Raw genomic sequence first — 24,916 nt, forward strand, 5'->3', positions numbered from 1 at the left:
TATTGACTGATTTTTCTCCCGGTTGCGGGTTAAATTTTCCTGCTTCCTGGCATGTCTAGTAGTTGTGTTTTGTTTTTAAACTGGAAGATGGATTTTTTTTTTTAATAATTGTATTTACTTGTTTATCTTCCAGATGGATTTCTATTTTAATAATTGTATTTACTTGTTTATTTTTGGCCATGCTGGGTCTTTGTTGCTGCACAGGCTTTTCTCTAGCTGAGGTGCGCAGGCAATAGGCTTCAGTAGTTGCTGCTCGCCAGCTCTAGGGCACAGGCTCAGTAGTCGTGACATACACAGGCTTAGTAGCTCCATGGCATGTGAGATCTTCCCGGATCAGAGCACGAAACTGTGTCTCCTGTATTGCCAGGCGGGTTCTTCACCACTGAGCCACCAGTGAAACCTGGATTTTTGTGAATTTTACATTGTTGAGTGTCTGAATTTGGTGTCTTCCCTTACAGATTGATGGACCTGGTTGTGCTGAGTTGTGCGTGCTTCTGTTGGAACTGATTGTGCTTACTTCTTTTTCAGTCAGATCCTTTTCAGCCTGGTTTTTTAGACTTTCATTAGGGTGGGTGCAGAGTAGTCTCTACCCTACCCTAGAAGCTCTGGAGCCACTGCCGAATGCAGAGAGGTGGGAACACCCCAGCCTTGGCTTGTTTGGTGAGATTTACCACTATGTAACTAAATGAATTTTTATTCATTTTTGTCCACCTGGAAAAACCTTAGCTACTCTGAGACAAACATATTCCCCTTTGAGGCTCATGATACCCCTGATACTGTCTTTGAGATTTCATTCCACACTGTCCTTTGGATAGGAAATAAAAATCGTAAATATTCCTTGAGAAAACTTTTTTTCAGTCTTCTTTAAAAATTTATTCTTTTAGGAAAAAAGTAAAGAGTGATGAGGCATGAAATAAAAATATACGTTTGACAACAGGAAAACTTCTCTGTACCCTCTGAATCCCTTCAAAAGTCACAGGTGTACCTGAACGGACCTGGCTTCTCCACCACTGGAAAAAACTGGGTCTAGAAGCAGAGCACTGCAGCCTCTACACATTCTGATTTTCAGCTCTGGGAGGCCTAGAATGGCAGAGGGACAAGTACTAAGAAAGAAACCATAAATCAAAAATAGCTCCCCCAACACATTATACTAATCAGTTCAGTTCAGTCGCTCACTCGTGTCTGACTCTTTGTGACCCCATGGACTGCAGCATGCCAGGCTTCCCTGTCCTTCACCAACTCCCGGAGCTTACCCAAACTCATGTTCATCAAGTTAGGGACGCCATCCAACCATCTCATCCTCTCTCCTCCCCTCTCCTCCTGCCTTCAATCTTTCCCAGCATCAGGGGCTTTTCAAATGAGTCAGTTCTTCACATCAGGTGGTCAAAGTATTGGAGTTTCAGCTTCAGCATCAGTCCTTCCAATGAATATTCAGGACTGAGCTCCTTTAGGATGAACTGGTTTGGCCTCCTTGCAGCCCAAGGGACTCTCAAGAGTCTTCTCCATCACCACAGTTTAATTAATAGATACTGTAAACTTCCCTTTTAAAACACCACCACTACCCCACCCCAACTGAATGAGAACTATTGAGACACACCTCACTATGAATTACGGGAATGTATTTAAAGCATAACTTTTAAGAACAGATTTTTTAAAGTGATAGGGCCAGTGAAGAGGTAACATGGGAAGGAAGAGGAAAAGACCTAGAGAGGCAGCTACAGAGGAGAATAAGAGAACACCAAGGACCAACTTCATCCATCTTGAAACCTGGCCTTTTTTATAAGATACTGAACTGATACTTGATGACAGTGAAAGAGGAGAGTGAAAAGGTTGGCTTGAAGCTCAACATTCAGAAAACAAAGATCATGGCATCTGGTCCCATCACTTCATGGGAAATAGATGGAAAAACAGTGGAAACAGTGTCAGACTTTGTTTTTTTGGGCTCCAAAATCACTGCAGATGCTGATTGCAGCCATGAAATTAAAAGACGCTTGCTCCTTGGAAGGAAAATTATGACCAACCTTGATAGTGTATTAAAAAGCAGAGACATTACTTTGCCAACCAAGGTCCGTCTAGTCAAGGCAATGGTTTTTCCCGTGGTCATGTATGGATGTGACAGTTGGACTGTGAAGAAAGCTGATCGCCGTAGAATCGATGCTTTTGAACTGTGGTGTTGGAGAAGACTCTTGAGAGTCCCTTATACTGCAAGGAGATCCAACCAGTCCATTCTAAAGGAGATCAATCCTGGGTGTTCATTGGAGGGACTGATGCTAAAGCTGAAACTCCAATACTTTGGCCACCTCATGCGAAGAGTTGACTCACTGGAAAAGACTCTGATGCTGGGAAAGGTTGGGGGCGGGAGGAGAAGGGGACGACGGAGAATGAGATGGCTGGATGGCATCACCGACTCTCTGGACATGAGTTTGAGTGTACTCCGGGAGTTGGTGATGGACAGGGAGGCCTGGCGTGCTGTGATTCATGGGGTCGCGGAGAGTCGGACACGACTGAGCGACTGAACTGAACTGAACTGAACTGAACTGAAAGTACATTCCCCACTCTCCCATCCCCCCCACACACACACCCTACACTCCCACCAACCCTGCTGAGCCTGGGGTTGCCACCAGCAGATCTGATGCTTCACACAGGCTATAAACAGAAGGCACCATACCACATTAACTGAGCTATCTGCCTCATTATACGAGAATCTATTAAATAAAACTGGATCAGTAACTTCCCTGATGTTCAGTTCAGTTCATTTCAGTCGCTCAGTCGTGTCTGACTCTCCGCGACCCCACGAACCACAGCACGCCAGGCCTTCCTGTCCATCACCAACTCCCGTAGTTCACTCAAAATCATGTCCACAGAGTCGGTGATGCCATCCAGCCATCTCATTCTCGGTTGTCCCCTTCTCCTCCCAACCTTTCGCCCCCAACCTTTCCCAGCATCAGAGTCTTTTCCAGTGAGTCAACTCGTCGCATGAGGTGGCCAAAGTATTGCAGTTTCAGCTTTAGCATCAGTCCTTCCAATGAACACCAGGATTGATCTCCTTTAGAATGGACTGGTTGGATCTCCTTGCAGTATAAGGGACTCTCAAGAGTCTTCTCCAACACCACAGTTCAAAAGCATCAATTCTTCGGCGATCAGCTTTCTTCACAGTCCCTCTCACATCTATACATGACCACGGGAAAAACCATAGCCTTGACTAGATGGACCTTGGTTGGCAAAGTAATGTCTCTGCTTTTTAATATATTATCAAGGTTGGTCATAACTTTCCTTCCAAGAAGTAAGCGTCTTTTAATTTCATGGCTGCAATCAGCATCCGCAATGATTTTGGAGCCCCGAAAAATAAAGTCTGACACTGTTTCCACTGTTTTCCCATTTATTTCCCAAGAAGTGATGGGACCAGATGCCATGATCTTTGTTTTCTGAATGTTGAGCTTCAAGCCAACCTTTTCACTCTCCTCTTTCACTTTCATCAAGAGGCTTTTGAGTTCCTCTTCACTTTCTGCCATAAGGGTAGTGTCATCTGATATCTGAGGTTATTGATATTTCTCCCGGCAATCTTGATTCCAGCTTGTGCTTCTTCCAGCCCAGCATTCCTCATGATGTACTCTGCATATAACTTAAATAAACAAGGTGACAATATACAGCCTTGACGCACTCCTTTTCCTATTTGGAACCAATCTGTTGTTCCATGTACAGTTCTGACTGTTGCTTCCTGACTTGCATACAGGTTTCTCAAGAGGCAGGTCAGGTGGTCTGGTATTCCCATCTCTTTCAGAATGTTCCACAGTTTATTGTGATCCACACAGCCAAAGGGTTTGGCATAGTCAATGAAGCAGAAATAGATGTTTTTCTGGAACTCTCTTGCTTTCTCCATGATCCAGCGGATGTTGGCAATTTGATCTCTGGTGCCTCTGCCTTTTCTAAAGCCTGCTTGAACATCTGGGAGTTCCACATATTGCTGAAGCCTGGCTTGGAGGATTTTGAGCATGACTTTATTAGCGTGTGAGATGAGTGCAATTGTGCGGTAGTTTGAGCATTCTTTGGCATTGCCTTTCTTTGGGATTGGGACTGACCTTTTCCAGTCCTGTGGCCACTACTGAGTTTTCCAAATTTGCTGGCATATTGAGTGCAGCACTTTCACAACATCATCTTTCAAGATTAAGAATGCTTTAATGGACCAAGACACTTGGATACCTGTCAACTCAACCTCCAAATACCTCCAAGAAGGAACAGCAAATTAAGAATTTACTGTAAAGCAACTATACTCCAATAAAAATTAATCTTAAAAAAAAAACAGAAAAACAGTACCACTTAATAGAAAAGTAAGCATTCATTGTGCACGTTCTACCCTCAGTCCCCATTTTCATCCCTACCCTCCAACTCGGCAATATTTTTAATGTTAGGAGCAATATACGTCAAATGAAAGAGTACACTTTAAGATTTTATAACAGTTTCAAACATTCCTAAACACCTCCTCAGAAACACAGATCAAGAAACATAGCAATTATTAACAAATACTAGTCATTTATTGATGTAATAGTATGAAAAGAAGGAAAAGCATTAGAGTCACAGCCTTAAATTTCTTTTAAATGTTTGAGCTATTTGTTCCACACATCTTACATATTTTTTCAAGTAATGAGCACTTGATAGTGTATTTTTGGTAGTCAGGACCTGTAAGGTTATTTGTCTTCCAGATGCTAATAGGACTGTACCGAAGCAGTCTTGTAGTTCTTCATATTTAGTGCCCTACAATTGGAAAATAAATGCACATTTAATTTTATAGGTGCAGGTAATCTGTATATTCTTGTAAAAAAAACATTTTGCAATTAAAAGTTAACAATCCGAACAAAACCAAATTTTCTCACCAAAGAGAAAGCTTCACGTATATCAGATATACTTTTAAAATGTAATTTAAGAGGGAAAAACTGGTTTATGAGACCAATTTTAAATACTACTTCCCAGAGTTTTAAAATTAGGCTAAAAGAAGCTAAAACTTGATTTAGGATAATATTTGTGGTAATGAAAAAAAAAGATATTTCAATAAACTCAAAATACTAAACAAATGATAAACTTCTGAACAATCGGATACTTTTTTCCTTTGCTTTAAACATGTGCTAGAAGGACTGATGCTAAAGCTGAAACTCCAATACTTTGGCCACCTCATGCGAAGAGTTGACTCACTGGAAAAGACTCTGATGCTGAGAGGGATTGGGGGCGGGAGGAGAAGGGGATGACAGAGAATAAGATGGCTGGATGGCATCACCGCTCAATGGACGTGAGTTTGAGTGAACTCCGGGAGTTGGTGATGGACAGGGAGGCCTGGCGTGATTCATGGGGTCGCAAAGAGTCGGACACGACTGAGCGACTGAACTGAACTGAGAGCATCATAGAATTTTCTCAGATCTGTTCTCTGGATAGCCAGAAAACTTGAAACCACACTCCTCCCCACCCCACACAAAATTCCATTTATTTGAGTGTGAGTGAGTTGAGGAAAGAAGAAGGCAATGGCAAGCCACTCCAGTACTCTTGCCTAGACAATCCCATAAATGGAGGAGCCTGGTAGGCTGCAGTCCATGGGGTCGCTAAGGGTCGGACACGACTGAGCGACTTACTTTCACTTTTCACTTTCACACATTGGAGAAGGAAATGGCAACCCACTCCAGTGTTCTTGCCTGGAGAATCCCAGGGACGGGGGAGCCTGGTGGGCTTCCGTCTATGGGGTCACACAGAGTCGGACATGACTGAAGTGATTTAGCAGCAGCAGCAGAAGTGTTGAGGAAAATTCTAACTTTACTGTCAGTTCGGCTGTCAAAGGATAAAGGTCAAAGGACATGGAAAAAAGGCTACACATCTTTGTTTCCCAAATGAATCCTCTACCAACTAGCCTGCAAAAATATATTATTCCTATAGACAACAGTTAAATTATATAAATAATGAAGGACAGTCTTACTTTTGTGATTATAATAATGTTTTTACAATCACTATCCACAAGTAATAAAGATATACTATTGTTTCTAAAAGGAATATGAATTTGATGTCCTTTTCCTAATCCATTGTATGATTACAATGAAGTTAGAAATATGTAAGTTAGTCAAATTGGCATTAAAACTTTTTTGGTGAATAGGCAGAAAGGGAATCAAATGAATTCTTCAGTATTTATGATCTTTCACATATAACAAAAGAATGACAGGCTGTCCTTTTCTAAATTATATTCTGAACTTCTAAGAACTTTTCAGTTTTGAGAGTGCTCAAAGACCTAGGAAAGATTCGAGTCTTATGATACATGAATAATATACATATACTTTTCCTCAAAGTATTTTTAATTAATCAGAATATTTCCAGTTCTCATAGAGGGTTATTTAAAAGTTAAAGACAGAATAAGTGTCATTATGAGTCCAAACAATTACTGAGAGTCTGGGGCCTATACAGAGATAATAATTTAATGAGTCAAAAGATCCTTTTAAGAAACAATGTTAATATGTACTGCTAAGTGAAATATACATATGTATATATGCATGTATGCATGCTAAGTCACTTCAGTCATGTCCGACTCTTTGTGTCCCTATGGACGGTAGACCAGGCTCCTCTGTCCATGGGATTCTCCAAGCAAGAATACTGAAGTAGGTTGCTATTTCCTTCTCCAGGGGATCTTCCCAACCCAGGAATTGAACCTGTGTCTGTTTGGTACAGATAAATTAAGCTTTTTCAATTGGGAATTTCAGAAGATGGGAAAGAACTTCTACAGGGGAGGGCAGGTATAAAGAAGAAGCTGAGATTTCTAAAGTCACCCAGATGTGTCGACTTTTAAAAGTATATATAAATAAAAGATATTACTCTGAAGAAATCTAAAACCTGAAAATAATTTATGGGCTAATATTATTACCTTTTGACATTCAAAGCCATTATACTTTCAATTGGTCTGCTTTTTGGTCCACCTGGCGGATGGAAAACCTTAGCACTTTTGCTGGATGGGCTTTTCAATTTAACCACGTAAGGGTCAGCAGAATGTGAAGGGTAAGGATCAAATGTTCCTGCCTTCATTCCACCAGCCTACAAGTAAAAATGGGACAATTTAATGTGGTTCTATCAAAATGCTTCTAACAAAAATTAGATGTGAAAAAGGTCATACATATTTGTGTATTGTACATGGAGCTGGTTTTACATTTAAAGAAAACTGTTTATTCTGTTTAATTCAAATACCATCAAAGGGTCTTCCTACCACCAATTTTATGGGTTAAGACACTATAATTCCAAAAGTTCTCATTAAAATGCATATAGTTATAAGAAGGTAATATTCTAAACTATTGCCAACAGTTAATATATTAGTGAGTTTATCAGATCAGGCTATGAACTACACAGGACGTGAGTGCATTCCTGAGGGAGTGAGACCCGGTCACATGTATTTTGATACAGGAAGAAGTTAGGGTTCAGAACCAGAGGACGAGAGATGAGGCCAAAGGTAAGGTTTATCTAAAAGGAAGCCTGGCACAACACGAGTTCAGTAAACATCAGTAAATGATGGGGAAGATACTGAAAAAAAATTTTTTAATAAAAATAAAGGAATAGCACATAGAAAAAGAAAGTGAGAGGCAAACATAATCCACAATCAGTCCTCCACACCAGCAAGGTCTGCATCCTCAGATTCATCCAATCTCAGGGTGAAAATATTTTTTAAACAAAGAATTCCAGAAAGTTCCCCAAAAGAAAAGTTGAACTTGAGATGCACAGGAAACTATTTACATATCATTTGCATTACATTAGATATTGTAAGTAGTCTAGAAATGATTTACATTATACAGGAGGATATGCAAAGGTTACACACAAATACTCGGCCATTTTATGTAAGGGACCTGAGCATCCTTGAATTTTGGTATTCTGGGGGTAGGGGGCAGTGGTCTTGAAACCAATCCCCCATTGATACTGAGGAATAACTGTACCATACATTGTACTTTTCTTATAATCTATTAAGAGAAGTCAATCATTTTTTTACCTATATGCAAAACAAACATTTGCTTTGACTTTTTAAACGGATACATATTAACAAGATTTTCATCACATTATATATAGTCACCAAGAAAACTATTCAATCACAATAACCCATTTAATTAGGCATCCTTTCTCTTACAGTGTCTAAGCCAGATATATAAGAAAATGATTTATTTGAAAGATATGGTTGCAATTTTTCAAGTTATCAAGATCAAAACACATGGATTATTTTAAAAGCAACAAATAATAAAGAATCTAAAGAAAATACAATTGATTAATTAACTGATGTAAAAGCAAAACAGATGAATAGAAAATGGAAAAATACATGTGGTAAGTAAACCAACTCACCAGATGATGCTTAAAAAATTAACAGGTAAATCTATATTATAAAGATTGAAAAATAGGTGGAAGAAACCTATACATATATGGAATATCAGAAACTGTAAGATAATATTTTTTTACACCTCCACATTGACAAATGTGAAAACCTGAATTAAATGAATGGTGTTCAAAGAAAAATATTGTCAAAGTGACTCAAAGAGAAGACACCTACAGAAAATAGATGGACATCATGTAAGAAATTAAGCTCAGAACACTTACTGTGAGAAGTCTTTTAAATTTTCAAGGAAAAGATATATTTGATGCTATTAAACTCTTACTTTTAGATGCTAGCATCTACTTATATCAAAATAGAACAAGGAATGTAAAAAATACAGACCAGTCACAACACATAATAATTGACGCAAAAATACTTAATAAAATATTAGCAAATAAAACACAGTATTACACTTAAAGATTAATATAACACAGTCAAGTGAGAATCATTTCAAGAAATCTATTATTTTTACTCACCTTATAATAAGTTAATGGAGAAAAACAAAGATGGTCTAGATAGATTATACCAAAACATTCAACATAATTCTACAAACATTCCTGATTTAGTCTTATTTTTTTAAACATGAACGCTAGAGGTATTCCCATGATCCCCATATCATGTCTAAACATCGGGCACAAGCATGGCATGAGACAGAGAAATACTGGAAAGGAAGGAGCAAAATTATTTGCAGATAATATAATCATATATCTAAAGATCCAAAGAGAATCAATGAAACACCCATCAGAATATAAAATTTAATAAAGTGCCAGTGACTTTAAAAAAATCAGATATTTTAATAAGAACAAACAATATAAAGGGATTGATGGGGAAAAGACACTACTGACTAGGACCTTAAAATAAGAATAAATATGATACATAAATCTATGTGAAACAAAATATAAAAATCTACAAGACAAAGGTTTCTGTAAGTAGCTTAATTCTACATAAGAAGATTCAAAGTATAAAAATGCTAATACAAGCTAAAATCTAAAGGTCTCATTTTAGAGCAAAACACCAAAGGTCTTCTTTCCCCAGAACTTCACAAAATAATTCCAAAGTTCTAAATAATAACTACTGGAAAATAGTCATATAAACTTATTTAAAGAATAAGAAGAGACTAGATCACCCAATATTAAAATGCAATAATAGGAGGGGAGGAACAAGATGGCAGAGGAATAGGACGGCGAGACCACTCTCTCCCCTACAAATTCATCAAAAGAACATATGAACGCGGAGTAAAGTCCACAAAACAACTTCTGAATGCTGGCAGAGGACATCAGGCACCCAGAAAAGCAGCCCATTGTCTTCGAAAGGAGGTAGGAAAAAACATAAAAGATAAAAAGAGAGACAAAAGAAGTAAGGACGGAGCTCCATCCCAGGAAGGGAGGCTTTAAAAGAGAGAAGTTTCCAAATACCAGGAAACACTCTCACTGGCGAATCTGTGGCGAGCCTTGGAATCTCAGAGGGCCACATAACCGGGAGGAAAAAGAAAGAAACAATTAAAACCCACAGATTACCCGCCAAATGGTAACTCCCAGCAGAGAAGCAGCGCACACGCCTGCATACGCCATTAGCAAGCAGGGGCTGGGCAGGGAGGAGCCGGCTGAACTGCTTAAAGAGAGGACTGGGCTTGAATGCCACGAGGGCAATCTGAGAGAACTGGGGATAGCAAAGCAGACTGGGATAGCTTCCCCACGAAAAGGCGGAAAGCTCTAATCTAAGACTCCGCCAGCCCCGCTCACAGAACAAAGGACTGAGCAGAGCCAGCCGGCTGCGGTTGGCCCATCCCCCATCCCCCGTGAGACAGGCAGGGAGGGCAGCCAGAGCCAGAGGGGGCAACCGCGGCCCCAGAAAGGCATCCAATACAAACTGCAGGCAGGCTTGTTGCTAATCAAGACTTCTTGGGCTCCGGCCGGTCGATATTCGCCTGAGAAGGTGCACCAGTTGTACACCCAGAAAACCGAGTGGCAGGGACTGGGGAGGTGATAAGTCACAGCGACCACGCTCACCAAACACCTGGTCCCCTGAGCTGCTCAGATCAGGGAAGGAACAAAACACAGGCCCAGCCAAGTCTGCGCCTTCGTGGAGTACCCGAGAAACTGAACTTGAGCCGCTCAGACCTGGGAAGTGCATACAACCCAGCGCCGGCCTCGGACATTTCCCGGCAGAGCAACCTAGAGCCTGTGCAGTGTAGACTGGGACAACACACGCGCTGTGAGCAGGGGCAAACCTAGTGTGACCGAGACGCTGCGAGCACTCCCCACAGACGCCAGAGATATTCGTCTGCAGTGTTCCTCCCTTCCCAGAACAGGACTGAACAACTGAGCCTTTAAAAAGTGTCCACCCGCACCCTAGTGTCAGGATGGAAATTAGACACTGAAGAGACCAGCAAACAGAAGCTAAAACAGAGGGAACTACCTTGGAAATGACAGAGTAGTCTAGAGGCTACTCCAAAAATACCAAAAACCAGAGGCAAGAGGCTTAAGCCCGAATCCTGAGAACACCAGAGAACTCCTGACTCCAGGGAACATTAACCGATAGGAGCTCTTCAAACGCCTCCATACCTACACTAAAACCAAGCACCACCCAAGGGTCAACAAGTTCCAGAGCAAGACATACCACGCAAATTCTCCAGTAACACAGGAAACTAGCCCTGAGCTTCAATATACAGGCTGCCCAAAGTCACTCCAAACCCACTGACATCTCATAACTCATTACTGGACACTTCATTGCACTCCAGAGTGAAGAAATCCAGCTCCACCCACCAGAACACCGACACAAGCTTCCCTAACCAGGGAACCTTGACAAGTCACCTGTCCAACCCCACACACAGTGAGGAAACTACATAATAAAGAGAACTCCACAAACGGCCAGAAGAGGGAAAGGCCACCCCAAGCAAAGCAATATAAGTAAGATGAAGAGGCAGAGAAATACCCAGCAAGTAAAGGAACAAGATAAATGCCCACCAACACAAACAAAAGAGGAAGATATAGGGAGTCTACCAGATAAAGAATTTCGAATTTTGATGGTGAAAATGATTCAAAATCTTGAAAGCAAAATGGAGTTACAGATAAATAACCTGGAGAAAAGGATTGAGAAGATGGAAGAAAGGTTTAATAAGGACTTAGAGGAAATAAAAAGAGTCAATATACAATGAATCATGCAATAGATGAAATCAGAAACACTCTGGAGGGAACAAACAGTAGAATAACAGAGAGAGAAGACAGGATAAGCGAGCTAGAAGATAGAATTGTAGAAATAAATAAAACAGAGAGGAAAAAGAAAAACTAATTAAAAGAAATGAGGACAATCTCAGAGACCTCTGGGACAATGTTAAATGCCCCAACATTCGAATCATAGGAGTCCCAGAAGAAGAAGACAAAAAGAAAGACCATGAGAGAATACTTGAGGAGATAATTGTTGAAAACTTCCCTAAAATGGGGAAAGAAATAATCACCCAAGTCCAAGAAACCCAGAGAGTCCCCAACAGGATAAACCCAAGGCGAAATACTCCAAGACACATATTAATCAAATTAACAAAGATCAAACACAAAGAACAAATATTAAAAGCAGCAAGGGAAAAAAAACAAATAACACACAAGGGGATTCCCATAAGGATAACAGCTGATCTTTCAACAGAAACTCTTCAGGCCAGGAGTGAATGACAAGACATACTTAAAGTGATGAAAGAAAATAAGCTACAGCCCAGATTACTATACCCAGCAAGGATCTCATTCAAATACGAAGGAGAAATAAAAAGCTTTACAGACAAGCAAAAGCTGAGAGAATTCAGCATCACCAAACCAGCTCTCCAACAAATGCTAAAGGATCTTCTCTAGACAGGAAACACAGAAAGGGTGTATAAACTCGAACCCAAAGCAATAAAGAAAATGGCAACGGGATCATACTTATCAATAATTACCTTAAACGTAAATGGGTTGAATGCCCCAACCAAAAGACAAAGGCTGGCTGAATGGATACAAAAACAAGAACCCCAGATATGTTGTCTACAAGAGACCCACCTCAAAACGAGGGACACATACAGACTGAAAGTGAAGGGCTGGAAAAAGATATTCCACGCAAATAGAGACCAAAAGAGAGCAGGAGTAGCAAAACTCATATCAGATAAAATAGACTTTAAAACAAAGGCTGTGAAAAGAGACAAAGAAGGAAACTACATAATGATCAAAGGATCAATCCAAGAAGATATAACAATTAAAAATATTTATGCACCCAACATAGGAGCACCGCAATATGTAAGACAATTACTAACAAGTATGAAAGGGGAAATTAACAACAATGCAATAATAGTGGGAGATTTTAATACCCCACTTACATCTATGGATAGATCAGCTAAACAGAAAATTAACAAGGAAACACAAACTTTAAGTGATACAATAGACCAGTTAGACCTAATAGATATCTATAGGACATTTCACCCCAAAACAATGAATTTCACCTTTTTCTCAAGTGCACACGGAACCTTTTCCAGGATAGATCACATCCTGGGCCATAAATCTAGCCTTGGTAAATTCAAAAAAATTGAAATCATTCCAAGCATCTTTTCTGACCACAATGCAGTAAGATTAGATCTCAATTACGGGAGAAAAACCATTAAAAATGCCAACATATGGAGGCTGAACAACACGCTGCTGAATAATGAAGAAATCAAAGGAGAAATCAAAATATGCATAGAAATGAATGAAAATGAAAACACAACAACCCAAAACCTCTGGGACACTGTAAAAGCAGTGCTAAGGGGGAAGTTCATAGCAATACAGGCACACCTCAAGAAACAAGAGAAAAGTCAACTAAATAACCTAACTCTACACCTAAAGCAACTAGAAAAGGAAGAAATGAAGAACCCCAGGGTCAGTAGAAGGAAAGAAATTGTAAAAATTAGGGCAGAGATAAATGCAAAAGAAACAAAAGAGACCATAGCAAAAATCAACAAAGCCAAAAGCTGGTTCTTTGAGAAGGTAAATAAAATTGACAAACCACTAGCCAGACTCATCAAGAAACAAAGGGAGAAGAACCAAATCAATAAAATTAGAAATGAAAATGGAGAGATCACAACCGACAACACAGAAATACAAAGGATTATTAGAGAATACTATCAGCAATTATATGACAATAAAATGAATAACCTGGAAGAAATGGACAAATTCCTAGAAAAGTACAACTTTCCAAAACTGAACCAGGAAGAAATAGAAAATCTGAACAGACCCATCACAAGCACAGAACTACAGGCTGTAATCAGAAATCTTCCAGCAAACAAAAGCCCAGGTCCAGACGGCTTCACAGCCGAATTCTACCAAAAATTTAGAGAAGAGCGAACACCTATTCTACTCAAACTCTTCCAGAAAATTGCTGAGGAAGGGAAACTTCCAAACTCATTCTATGAGGCCACCATCACCCTAGTCCCAAAACCTGGTAAAGATCCACAAAAAAAGAAAACTACAGGCCAATATCACTGATGAACATAGATGCAAAAATCCTTAACAAAATTCTAGCAATCAGAATCCAACAACACATTAAGAAGATCATACATCATGACCAAGTGGGCTTTATCCCAGGAATGCAAGGATTCTTCAATATGCGCAAATCAATCAACGTAATACACCACATTAACAAACTGAAAAATAAAAATCATGATTATCTCAATAGATGCAGAGAAAGCCTTCGACAAAATTCAACATCCATTTATGATAAAAACCCTCCAGAAAGTGGGAATAGAAGGGACATACCTCAACAGAATAAAAGCTATATATGACAAACCCACAGCAAACATTATCCTCAATGGTGAAAAACTGAAAGCATTTCCCCTAAAGTCAGGAACGAGACAAGGGTGCCCACTCTCACCACTACTATTCAACATAGTTCTGGAAGTTTTGGCTACAGCAATCAGAGCAGAAAAAGACATAAAAGGAATACAAATTGGAAAAGAAGAAGTAAAACTTTCACTGTTCGCTGATGACATGATCCTCTACACAGAAAACCCTAAAGACTCTACCAGAAAACTACTAGAGCTAATCAATGAACACAGTAAAGTTGCAGGATATGAAATCAACACACAGAAATCCCCTGCATTCCTATACACTAGTAATGAGAAAATAGAAAGAGAAATTAAGGAAACTATTCCATTCACTGTTACAACGAAAAGAATTAAATACTTAGGAATATATCTGCCTAAGGAAACAAAAGACTTGTACATAGAAAACTATAAAACACTAGTGAAAGTAATCAAAGAGGACACTAATTGATGGAGAAATATACCATGTTCATGGATTGGAAGAATAAATATTGCAAAAATGAGTATACTACCCAAAGTAATTTATACATTCAATGCAATCCCTATCAAGCTACCAACAATATTTTTCACAGAACTGGAACAAATAATCTCACAATTTGTATGGAAATACAAAAAACCTCGAATAGCCAAAGCAATCTTGAGGAAGAAGAATGGAACTGGGGGAATCAACCTGCCAGACTTCAGGCTCTACTACAAAGCCACAGTCATCAAGACAGTATGGTACTGGCATAAAGACAGAAATATAGATCAATGGAACAAAATAGAAAGCCCAGAGATAAATCCACGCACCTATGGACACCTCATCTTTGACAAAGGAGGTAAGAATATAAAATGGAGAAAAGACAGTCTCTCTAACAAGTGGTGCTGGGAAAACTGGTCAGCCACTTGTAAAAGAATGAAACTAGAACACTTCCTAACACCATACACCAAAATAAACTTAAAATGGATTAGAGAGCTAAATGTAAGACCAGAAACTATAAAACTCCTAGAGGAGAACGTAGGCAAAACACTCTCCGACATAAATCACAGCAGGATCCTCCATGACCCACCTCCCAGAATATTGGAAATAAAAGCAAAAATAAACAAATGGGACCTAATTAAAACAAAAGCTTCTGCACAGCAAAGGAAACTATAAGCAAGGTGAAAAGACAGCCTTCAGAATGGGAAAAATTTTACTTACAAGTTTAACAAGCTCCACCCATTTTAAGTATACAGATTCTGTGAGTTTTGACAGATGTGGTTTTTCCAGTGGTCATGTATGGATGTGAGAACTGGACTATGAAGAAAGCTGAGCGCTGAAGAATTGATGCTTTTGAACTGTGGCATTGGAGAAGACTCTTGAGAGTCCCTTGGACTGCACTGAGCTCCAACCAGTCCATCCTAAAGGAGATCAGTCCTGGGTGTTCATTGGAAGACTGATGTTGAAGCTGCAACTCCAATACTTTGGCTGCCTGATGCAAAGAGCTGACTCATTGGAAAAGACCCTGATGCTGGGAAAGGGCAGGAGGAGAAGGGGACAACAGAGGATGAGATGGTTGGATGGCATCACCGACTCAATGGACATGAGTTTGGGTAAACTCCAGGAGTTGATGACAGACAGAAAGGCCTGGCGTGCTGCAGTCCATGGGGTCGGAAAGAGTCAAACATAACTGAGTGACCAAACTGACTGACTGATACACCCTTGAAACCACAAAGGCAATCAAGATACGGAACACATCCTCCTCTCAAAGCATCCTTTTGTCCATAAAATTGAATTTTGAAAAAGATAAAAGCTGGATCCTTACCTTGTTCTTTCCATCAAAATATATTCCAGATGAAAATTTAAACACAAAAGGATAAAGAAATTAAGTTAAAGAAATCAAGAATGTATATTTCACTAACGTTTCTGGGAAGGAAAGTCATTCTGAGGATGACATAAACTCAGCACAGAGGACTGATAAAATCATTATTTTATATGATTTTATCATTATAAAGTTTATATTTTACAATGATAAATCATTATTGCTATTTCTGAATAGCACAGAATACTATAACCAAAGTCAAAGATTCAATAGACTAGAAAAATTATTTTCAACACAAATGATAAAACAATATCCTTAATATATGAAAAGATCTTACAGATTAATATGAAAAAGACAAATGTCTTAATAGAACATTTACAAGTAAAAGGAACACACAATTCACAGGAAAAAAAAACTAAGGTATAAACTAAGTCTATAAACTGTAAGGGAGACTTTGATCTTTATTCGCACTTGAAAACCTCAGCAGAAGGGAGACAGTTCATTTTAATCACCTTTCAAAAACTAAAGATGGTCTGACTTTTTATGGTTTTGAGAAAAACTATACCTAAGATCTAGAGAGGTGTTTAGAAAATGCATTGTAAATTAAAATACTTTAGAAATGAGTAATAATTATTTCATAAGGGCATCATTATTCCTTATGGTATCCACACTCTATGACTTCATAATTTCATCAAAATGGGTTCCATGATTCATGGCATGAATATAAACAAATGGGAAATAAAATAATATGACAGCAAGAGGCAACATTTTTTATGATGCTTAGTATTTTTTCATTCTAAAAACTTTAACGTACCTTTTTACCAGGAGAAGACGGCTTAAAAGGGTTTCCAACCTTTTCTTTCTTTTCTGCTTTTTTAATTGGTGGTAAAGGTTTCTCAGACATGTAAGGATTGGTATCAAAATATTCCCTCGGGTAAAGATTTAATTTGAAAGCTGTCCCTTTAAGTAAACGATGATGTTCTTCATTCTCTTTCTGTAAATTAAAGTGTTTGAAATTATATTAGATAGCAAAAATTACTCAACACTGGAAGTAACGTAAAGTTAATTTAACTTTAAATTTTAATATAAACATGTAGATTTTTTAAGTATATACTGCTGGGTTCACTTTTTTAAAACATTCCTTTTCTATGTTCTATTTTTATGATACAAAAGATATGCTTGCTTAGGAAGAAGGACAGCTATGATTGTTCATCTTGAATATAAATTTATCTGATGTATATAGATATATCACTTGAGCAAATCTTTATTAACTATCGATAATATGATATAATGCATTAAAAATAAAAGTCAGTTTCTAGTTCACACCCTAACTCTTTCCAGCTTTCTAGCATTTCCCAGGGACACTGGGAAAGTTACTGACCCTTTTAGTGTCACATTTTCTTCAACTATAAATGACGATCATAACATCCCCCCAATCCTTAATGCTATGATAAAGATTAAATGCGATTATGTGTTCAAAGTACCTGACACATGGTAGACCTTCAAAAAAATGTCAGCTTTTCTCCTAAGAATAAGCAATACTTACTTTTTACATTACAACACTTTCATGTTACAATATTATTTTAGGAAATTCAGGGACATAAAATTTCTGACTTATGAATAGTAAGTTCTAAATGCGGAATGAAAGTTTTATTCTAAAGAGAGAAAAGCATCTTATATCCATAAACTTAGGATAAAAGACTAATTACTAAGCTATAGATAAAACTGCCTTGTATGTATTTATATATTAGGTATTATCATTCCTATAGAATATATTATTCTATTCTATGTAAAAAGTAGTTTTCATAGAATCTTATATAAAGTGAAGAGTCCATACATAGAAACAAAAGAGGACTATTTTCAAATGACCAAGGTTTCTGCTCAATTTAATAGAAAACTTTTCCTGGGTTTGGACATGCTCATTTGCAAAATTGGCCACTATTCTTCTATCTCGTGTGTACATGCATGTTAAGTCACTTCAGTTATGTCCGACTCTGCGCAACCCTATGGGTTATAGCCCGCTAGGCTCCTCTATCCATGGGGATTCTTCAGCCAAGAATACTGGAGTGGGTTGCCATGCCCTCCTCCATCTATCTCACTGCCATTTAAAGTCACCACAGCCAAAATTATTGAAGACTGCATGCTGAAAAACAAACGAAAATTTAAAAACTTATATCCTTCTCTAGTCTCCACTTCCTCCCTTCTCCCCAACACTCTTCCATTCTGCTCACTCACCATAATGGCCCAAAAGGACTACCACTACTTTCTTAAGCACAAAATATTAGGGAGTGTTGGGAATACAGCTAAGGATTAGGATACAACGTTTAGAATCAAAATGGAGCAGAGTTGATCAGGCCACTCTGACAGAAGTCTCACAGCTAGTTTAGAGAGATGGAAGATAAACTATAGCAGGAATTAAAGCTCATCCAGGGAATCTAAAATCAAAATGGTAAAATTATGACAATTCCTAAACATCAATCTGCCATTGCCCATATAATACAAATAGATAAAACAAAATAAACCCGAACTGGATCACAAGTGAATTCTCTAAGTTAACTAAGTAAGAGAAAGATTGAAATACGTTACAAGAGATTCTTTTACCTTGTTATTTAGTTTTGCTGCATCATAGAGATCAGAAGAGTGTGGAAACTGCTTACCTATGGTAATATTTGCATAGCTAAGGAAGGAAAATAATGATGATGACTTCAGGGTTCAGAAATTAAATTTTTAAAATTCAAAACAAATGATATGAAAGTATTGAAATACCTTACCCATATCCAGTTCCTTTCTTTCCTGGGTTTGTGTATAAATTCTTTCCAGGTGGCTCATATTTTTCTTTGGGTTTAGACTGTGCACTGAAAAATGGGACTGGTCCACCTATGGTTCCATAGTAACTTCCTAATCCACAGCTTAAATACAGTGAAACGAGAACAAAAAGAAGCAAAATAAAATAGTGAACTTTGTGTTATATGTATTTTTACCAAAATCTATAAAATATTATTGAAAGAGGAACAAAATATATGCAGTAGATTTTACTTGCCTAACTTTTGTTAAGAAAAAAAAAACTCTTTTGTCATTTTTTTAATCTAATTTTCCCTATTATTCAAAGTAAAAAATTCCATTTTAAATGTTCTGTATAAACCGTTTTAACAATCTCTAGGAGGTTAGAAGAGTTTACATTAGTTCAGTTAACCATGAGAATAAACAGACCTTTGTGTGTTCTTCTGCTGTGCTTTTTCTAAAATTACTTTTTATTTAAGCATAGTTTATTAACAATATATATTAGTTTCAGGGGACGAGAAAGTTGAACAGGAAAAAAGTTGTTTAAAGGATAATATACGTATGTTACATGAAAACGAAATAAAATAGTAGCCCCAAAAATACACATTGGAATTTACATCTAAGAAGAAAAGTAAGAAACCCCCAAAAAAGTAGTAATAATAATAATAAACAGTTCAAACTTCTCCAAAGTGTACAAGGGTAGGAAAAGATAAACTAAAATAACAGAAAAGAAGACATTCTCCACTCTTAAGAAAGACTTAATTTAACTTGGAAGACTGACGTTTTACTAATCTCAAAATCACAAATAAGCACAAAATTATTTTTCAACCAATCCTCATCTGTCATAAACTCTAGATTGAGAGTCAACGTTACTGGGTGTGAATTAATATCATATTATAAAACTCAGCTATATTATAGCACATAGATTATATGATTTTATCAGTTTAAGGATTTAAAGGTTAAAAAAAAGAAACTTATCCTGACAATTTTTATAACCAAAATACTGTTAAGCCCCTACATGTAACTTCATCATGATTTTTAAACAATGTACTTTGATAAATTATCTTTTTTATCCAAAAAAGATTTCTCCTAATTTCACATTTTTTATTTATACTTTTTTAAAGTTTTAAAAAGCAGAAAAAATAGTCAAGGCCACAGACATGATGACCCAAGGCAATTTTTTTTTCTAGTCTGTCTATTGCAAGATTTTCAACTAAAACTTATTGTCATTATTTAGTTGGCTTTATTAGTATAAACTGATAGAAAATAGTGACATAGATGACTAAAAATTTAATGTGACAATGAGAATCTACTTAATCAATTACCCTACAACTTAAATCACCCAATATAATTGTCTCCATCTAAGACAAACTTAACCTAAAAGTCACACTTTAAAAAGTGAGTCATACATAAGTAAGTCCTACAGAAAAATCAACAATTTAGGCTGGAGGAGAGAGAGTGATGCAGGAAACAGACTTAAGATTTTCTCCCCGATACTTACGGCTTTTTCTCTCCACTGCTAGGCAGGAAAGCTTTGCTGAGATTTTTTTTGGCTTCTTCCATCATGTACCGTCTCCTCACTTGATTCGGATTGACATAGCTTTCACCTTCAAAAATCCTTGCAAAATGGGGATCAAAATAACCTGCCTGGAGACTGGACATTTCCTTGGATCCCCCAGGTAGAATCTGTCTATTTTTGCTTGCAGCTTCATTAAAAGGTCCTTTAAAAATAAAAAAGGAATATGACAATTTTGAGCTCACCATTAGTAAAAGGACATGAAAAATAACAGAAAACTTTGCTGATCCTTGCCACTAGAACACCAGGACAACAGAGAAAAGTTTCAAAATGTGATTTGAGCCAATGAGTTTTGAGCTCTTAAATGCTGTTTCAAAATGGTCACTGAAAGATCCATATCAAAGGCTTCACTGACAATAAGAACTAAGGCATTTCCGTAAAAACATTTTAATAATTAGACTGAGATCCTCTTAAACTCTGAATCTGAGAGGTGGAAGAGGCCTTACAGGTCACTGAATCCAGTGCTTTCCCATAGGAAACTGTTTTGCATCTTGCCTTTTTAACAATTTACCTTAGAAATGCTCCATATTAGCGTATTCTTTTTAATTATTTTATTTATGACTCTTCTAAAAATCTCTCAGGAATTTATTTGGCACTTCATTTTCAAGAAAGTGATCGTGGATGGCCATTTTAGATGTAAATGTAAATGCTATTTATATAGCTGCTGCTGCTAAGTCACGTCAGTCGTGTCCAACTCTGTGTGACCCCATGACGGAAGCCCTCCAGGCTCCCCTGTCCCTGGGATTCTCCAGGTAAGAACACTAGAGTGGGTTGCCATTTCCTTCTCCAATGTGTGAAAGTGAAAAGTGAAAGTGAAGTCGCTCAGTCGTGTCCGACCCTTAGCGACCCCACGGACTGCAGCCTACCAGGCTCCTCCATCCATGGGATTTTCAGAGTACTTGAGTGGCTTGCCATTGCCTTCTCCGATTTATATAGCGGAGTGTCCCAATTAAGGGGGAAAAAAAAGCCAATGGTTCAGTCCCTTCATGGTTGTGATTCCCTTTTTGGGCTTTCCAGGTCGGGTGCCAGTGGCAAAGAATCTGCCTGCCAATGCAGGAGCGACAGGAGATTGGGGCGATTCCTGGGCCCAGAAGATTCCCTGGAGAAGGAAATGGCAACTCACTCCAGTATTCTTGTCTGAGAAATCCCACAGACAGAGGAGCCTGGAGGGCTACAGTCCATGGGCTTGCAAACGAGTCGAACACAACTTAGTGACTAGCCAACACAAACAAAAAAAAATATTCTGGGAGAAAACTGCCATGCACCTTGAACATAAATAACAAATACCTATGAGAATATATGAAGGTAGGATAGTCCAAGAAAACGAGCTTCCTGATCTTACCAAAAAAAAGTTCTCTCTTACCGCTATTGAAATTTCACAGGTGTTTTCAACTTTATACCTGAAGCTTTAAAACACAGACCATTCAAAAAGACCATTTAACAAACGTTAAAATCAAAATTTTATAGGGGAGACATCCACTCTTAGGCTGTAAAGAAAACCAAATCATACTTACGATTAAACTGCGACACATATTTATCACCCACAGTAATATATCCCATCTCACTGAAGAGGCCGATCCTCTCCATATCAGGTTTCCCTCCTTCCGCAGGCATGGCGGCTCCTTGTTGAGTGTGTACGCTAAGTCGGTGACTTCGGCGGGTTTCTTCGTGCTACTTCTACAGCAAAATTCTACTCTACACTGAAAAATACAGGAGAAAATTTAGGGAAAAGGTGATTCTAACTTTTAGTCCAAAATATTTTCAGCCTGAGAGTTAACATGCACAGTTACATTATAAAACAATAGTCCCAAGCTATATGGGGAAAGAATCTACTTTGTGGGGCCGAGGAGGAATAATGGAGATTCAAAATTATCACCACAAACCCTCCCCTTGAGTCTCCAGCTGAAATATCCACAAATTACAAAGAAATGTTTATCTGTGGCACTGCCATTCATCTGTCACAAACAGTAATATTATGATGGTACAGTGTGGTATAAATACTGTATAAACAACATCCTTCTTTTGAGAAGTTCAAAGTTGCCTGAAAGATCTTAATTATATAAGGCAGTCATTTTTAGTTTAGACTCTCCTATCGAAACATACTACATTGTCCCTTGTATGAAAAATTACAACTTACTTTTATAGAATGCACAACACACCTAGGCATTACCCTAAAGTTCTTGAATTTTTTCAAGTTTAAATGTATGTAACAAATGTGCCACTTGGCGAAATCAGTTTACAACGGGAATAGGAAGAGAGGACAACTGACTAAGCAAGATAAACACGAACAGTAAAACAAAAATCCACAAGGAATTCAGAGTATTTGTTAAAGAGCAGACTGCAATTATGAATTCTTGAAACATCACTCGAAATATGCAACTACGTATTTGGATGTTTCCTTTAATTAGACATGTTCTAAAAAGTTGGACCAAAGAGCTAAGAATACTTGCCTCCATTTCATGGTAATATTTTTGAAGCACCAACTAGATCTAGGTACTGGAACAAACATTGGCTTACACTTCCCAGTTTATAATCCAAGGTAAGAAACTTCTGCCTTCAATTCAGGGCAAGCTGTTTCAATGACAATAACAAGATCGCCTATTTGAATCTGTGGCTCATCCTCTCCTCCTCCGTGCCATCCTACCTCTGATCTCCTATGTTTTAAAACTAAAAGTCAGTCATTTGGAGGGCACTAATTCGATTTGTTTCATGTTTCAAGGCTCCATCTCCACTGCAACCTTAAAGTCCTTCTGTGCTGCTGCTGCTGCTAAGTCGCTTCAGTCGTGTCCAACTCTGTGTGACCCCATAGACGGCAGCCGACCAGGCTCCGCCATCCCTGGGATTCTCCAGGCAAGAACACTGGAGTGGGTTGCCATTTCCTTCTCCATCCGTGCTGCTACAGGGGCTCAAATCCTTTAAATGGATCAAAAGGCCACTATCACCCTCATCTGTCACCATGGGAATTGTCTTTCAGCTCCAATCGTCTTCCAGTTCTCAAGTCGGCCTCTCTCCAACCACAGGACACTAGCACATGCTGTTTCACTTTTGGCAGGTACTTCACTGTGCCTACCCCTTTCTTTCCTCAGAAAATACTGATCCTTCTGATTGTATAGCTCATTCTTCACTTCCTTAATTCACTTCATCATAGCACCATGTACTTCCCTCTCCAAGCCCTGATCATGGATGCTTATTTGATATTGGGTTATTTTACATTCACCTTGTAGGGATCTTGAATTAACTGCTGTTTTCCCTCACTTGGTTTTTCCAGTGGTCATATTGGATGTGAGAGTTGGACTATAAAAAAAGCTGAGCACTGAAGAATTTATGCTTTTGAACTGTAGTGTTGGAGAAGACTCTTGAGAATCCCTTAGACTGCAAGGAAATCCAACCAGTCCATCCTAAAGGAGATCAGCCTTGGGTTTTCATTGGAAGGACTGATGTTGAGGCTGAAACTCCAATACTTTGGCCACCTGGTGTGAAGAGCTGACTCATTGGAAAAGACCCTGATACTGGGAAAGATTGAGGGCAGGAGGAGAAGGGGACGGCAGAGGATGAGATGGTTGGATGGCATCATCGACTCGATGGACATGGGTTTGGGTGGACTCCGGGAGTTGGATTACCAACAGGACAGGGAGGCCTGGCGTGCTGCGGTTCATGGGTCGCAAAGAGTCGGACACGACTGAGTGACTGAACTGAACTGTAGGCATCTTGAATTAACTGCTGTTTTCCCTCACTAAACTGTGGACTCCAGGAAGACAGGAACCACCCAACGAAGTGTGACACAGAGGGAAGAAAGGAAAGGGAACAAAAGGGCAGTTTTTGCCTTGAATTTTTCCACTACTTAACTCTTCTTGAGCAGCATTGGCAAAATCTTTCATTCACTTATTTAACGTTTTGCAAAACCCTCCTCTGAGTAGGGCTTGCTGGTAGAAGTTATAAAACTGAGATTTTAAAAGGCACAGATACTGCTGTTAGGGAGCTTATACTCTTAGGCAAGACAATAAAGTATAACACAGTGGAACACGGAAAGTACCCTTCCAAAGTTATGGATAAAGTGCCCGAGGGGATGAAGGAGGGACAGAAAACTTCTGGGGAAAATGATGTCCCATTAGGGAAACGGAGGTTCAGAGCAGCAGCAGCAGCAGCAGCAGGTATCTAAAAGACAGTACCTGATGGCTGAGAGTACCAAGCCACCTCGGAGAAGGGTACAAAGATCAGAGATGAGATTGTCCCAACTCCAGTCCGAGCCAAGCTGCAGGAGCGATCGGCACCACAAAGCAGCCCCCGCGCGAGCGATTCCCGCGCTGGACCTCGCCAGGCAGCGGGTCCGCACGCTCGCCGAGCCGCAGAGACCGTCTGCGGCGCGTTGCCCCGGCTACGGGAGAATCCATTCCGAGAACGAACGTTGCGGGAGGCTAGGTGGAGGGTTCGCATCCGGATCGAGGAAGACACAGACAGATAGACGTCAAGAGGGTGCGGAGGACCTGCATCCATCATTCGTTAGGACTTCCGCCCCCCGCCCCGTTATCCCCCCGCGAGATCTGGCGTGGTGGTACGCCCCGTGACGCACGCCGCAGGGCATGTTGGGAACGGTAGTC

The 24,916-nt window shown here is 39.0% G+C and overlaps 1 protein-coding gene across 2 annotated transcripts; it reads right to left on the minus strand.

Annotated features, from left to right (window-relative positions):
• Positions 1–4,503: 4,503 nt before the first annotated feature.
• On the minus strand, positions 4,504–24,833 carry CFAP96 (cilia and flagella associated protein 96). Of its 2 annotated transcripts, XM_055416423.2 has the most exons (8): positions 24,488–24,828; positions 21,833–22,018; positions 20,244–20,463; positions 18,733–18,870; positions 18,563–18,638; positions 16,776–16,955; positions 6,890–7,056; positions 4,579–4,752 (listed from the first exon to the last, which is right to left on the minus strand). In XM_055416423.2, the coding sequence occupies exons 2-8, from the start codon at positions 21,930–21,932 to the stop codon at positions 4,704–4,706; spliced, it is 930 nt and encodes a 309-aa protein (XP_055272398.1). In that variant the 5' UTR covers positions 21,933–22,018; positions 24,488–24,828; the 3' UTR covers positions 4,579–4,703. The 2 variants fall into 2 exon arrangements, with proteins under 2 accessions (XP_055272399.2, XP_055272398.1); XM_055416424.2 differs by lacking the exon at positions 6,890–7,056 and having other exon boundaries at positions 4,504–4,752; positions 24,488–24,833.
• Positions 24,834–24,916: the final 83 nt, after the last annotated feature.

This window comes from Moschus berezovskii, chromosome 26, assembly GCF_049115385.1.
Source record: "Moschus berezovskii isolate FMDL1 chromosome 26, NW_MosBer_1.0, whole genome shotgun sequence".
NCBI lineage: Eukaryota > Metazoa > Chordata > Mammalia > Artiodactyla > Moschidae > Moschus > Moschus berezovskii.

Coding starts and splice junctions, on each gene's coding strand:
- CFAP96 (XM_055416423.2), bottom strand. CDS start 21,932: ATGCCTGCGGAAGGAGGGAAACCTGATATGGAGAGGATCGGCCTCTTC. Junction 18,871..20,243: donor AGCAGTGGAGAGAAAAAGCC/GTAAGTATCGGG, acceptor ACTGTATTTAAG/CTGTGGATTAGGAAGTTACT. Junction 18,639..18,732: donor AAGAAAGGAACTGGATATGG/GTAAGGTATTTC, acceptor TTCCTTCCTTAG/CTATGCAAATATTACCATAG.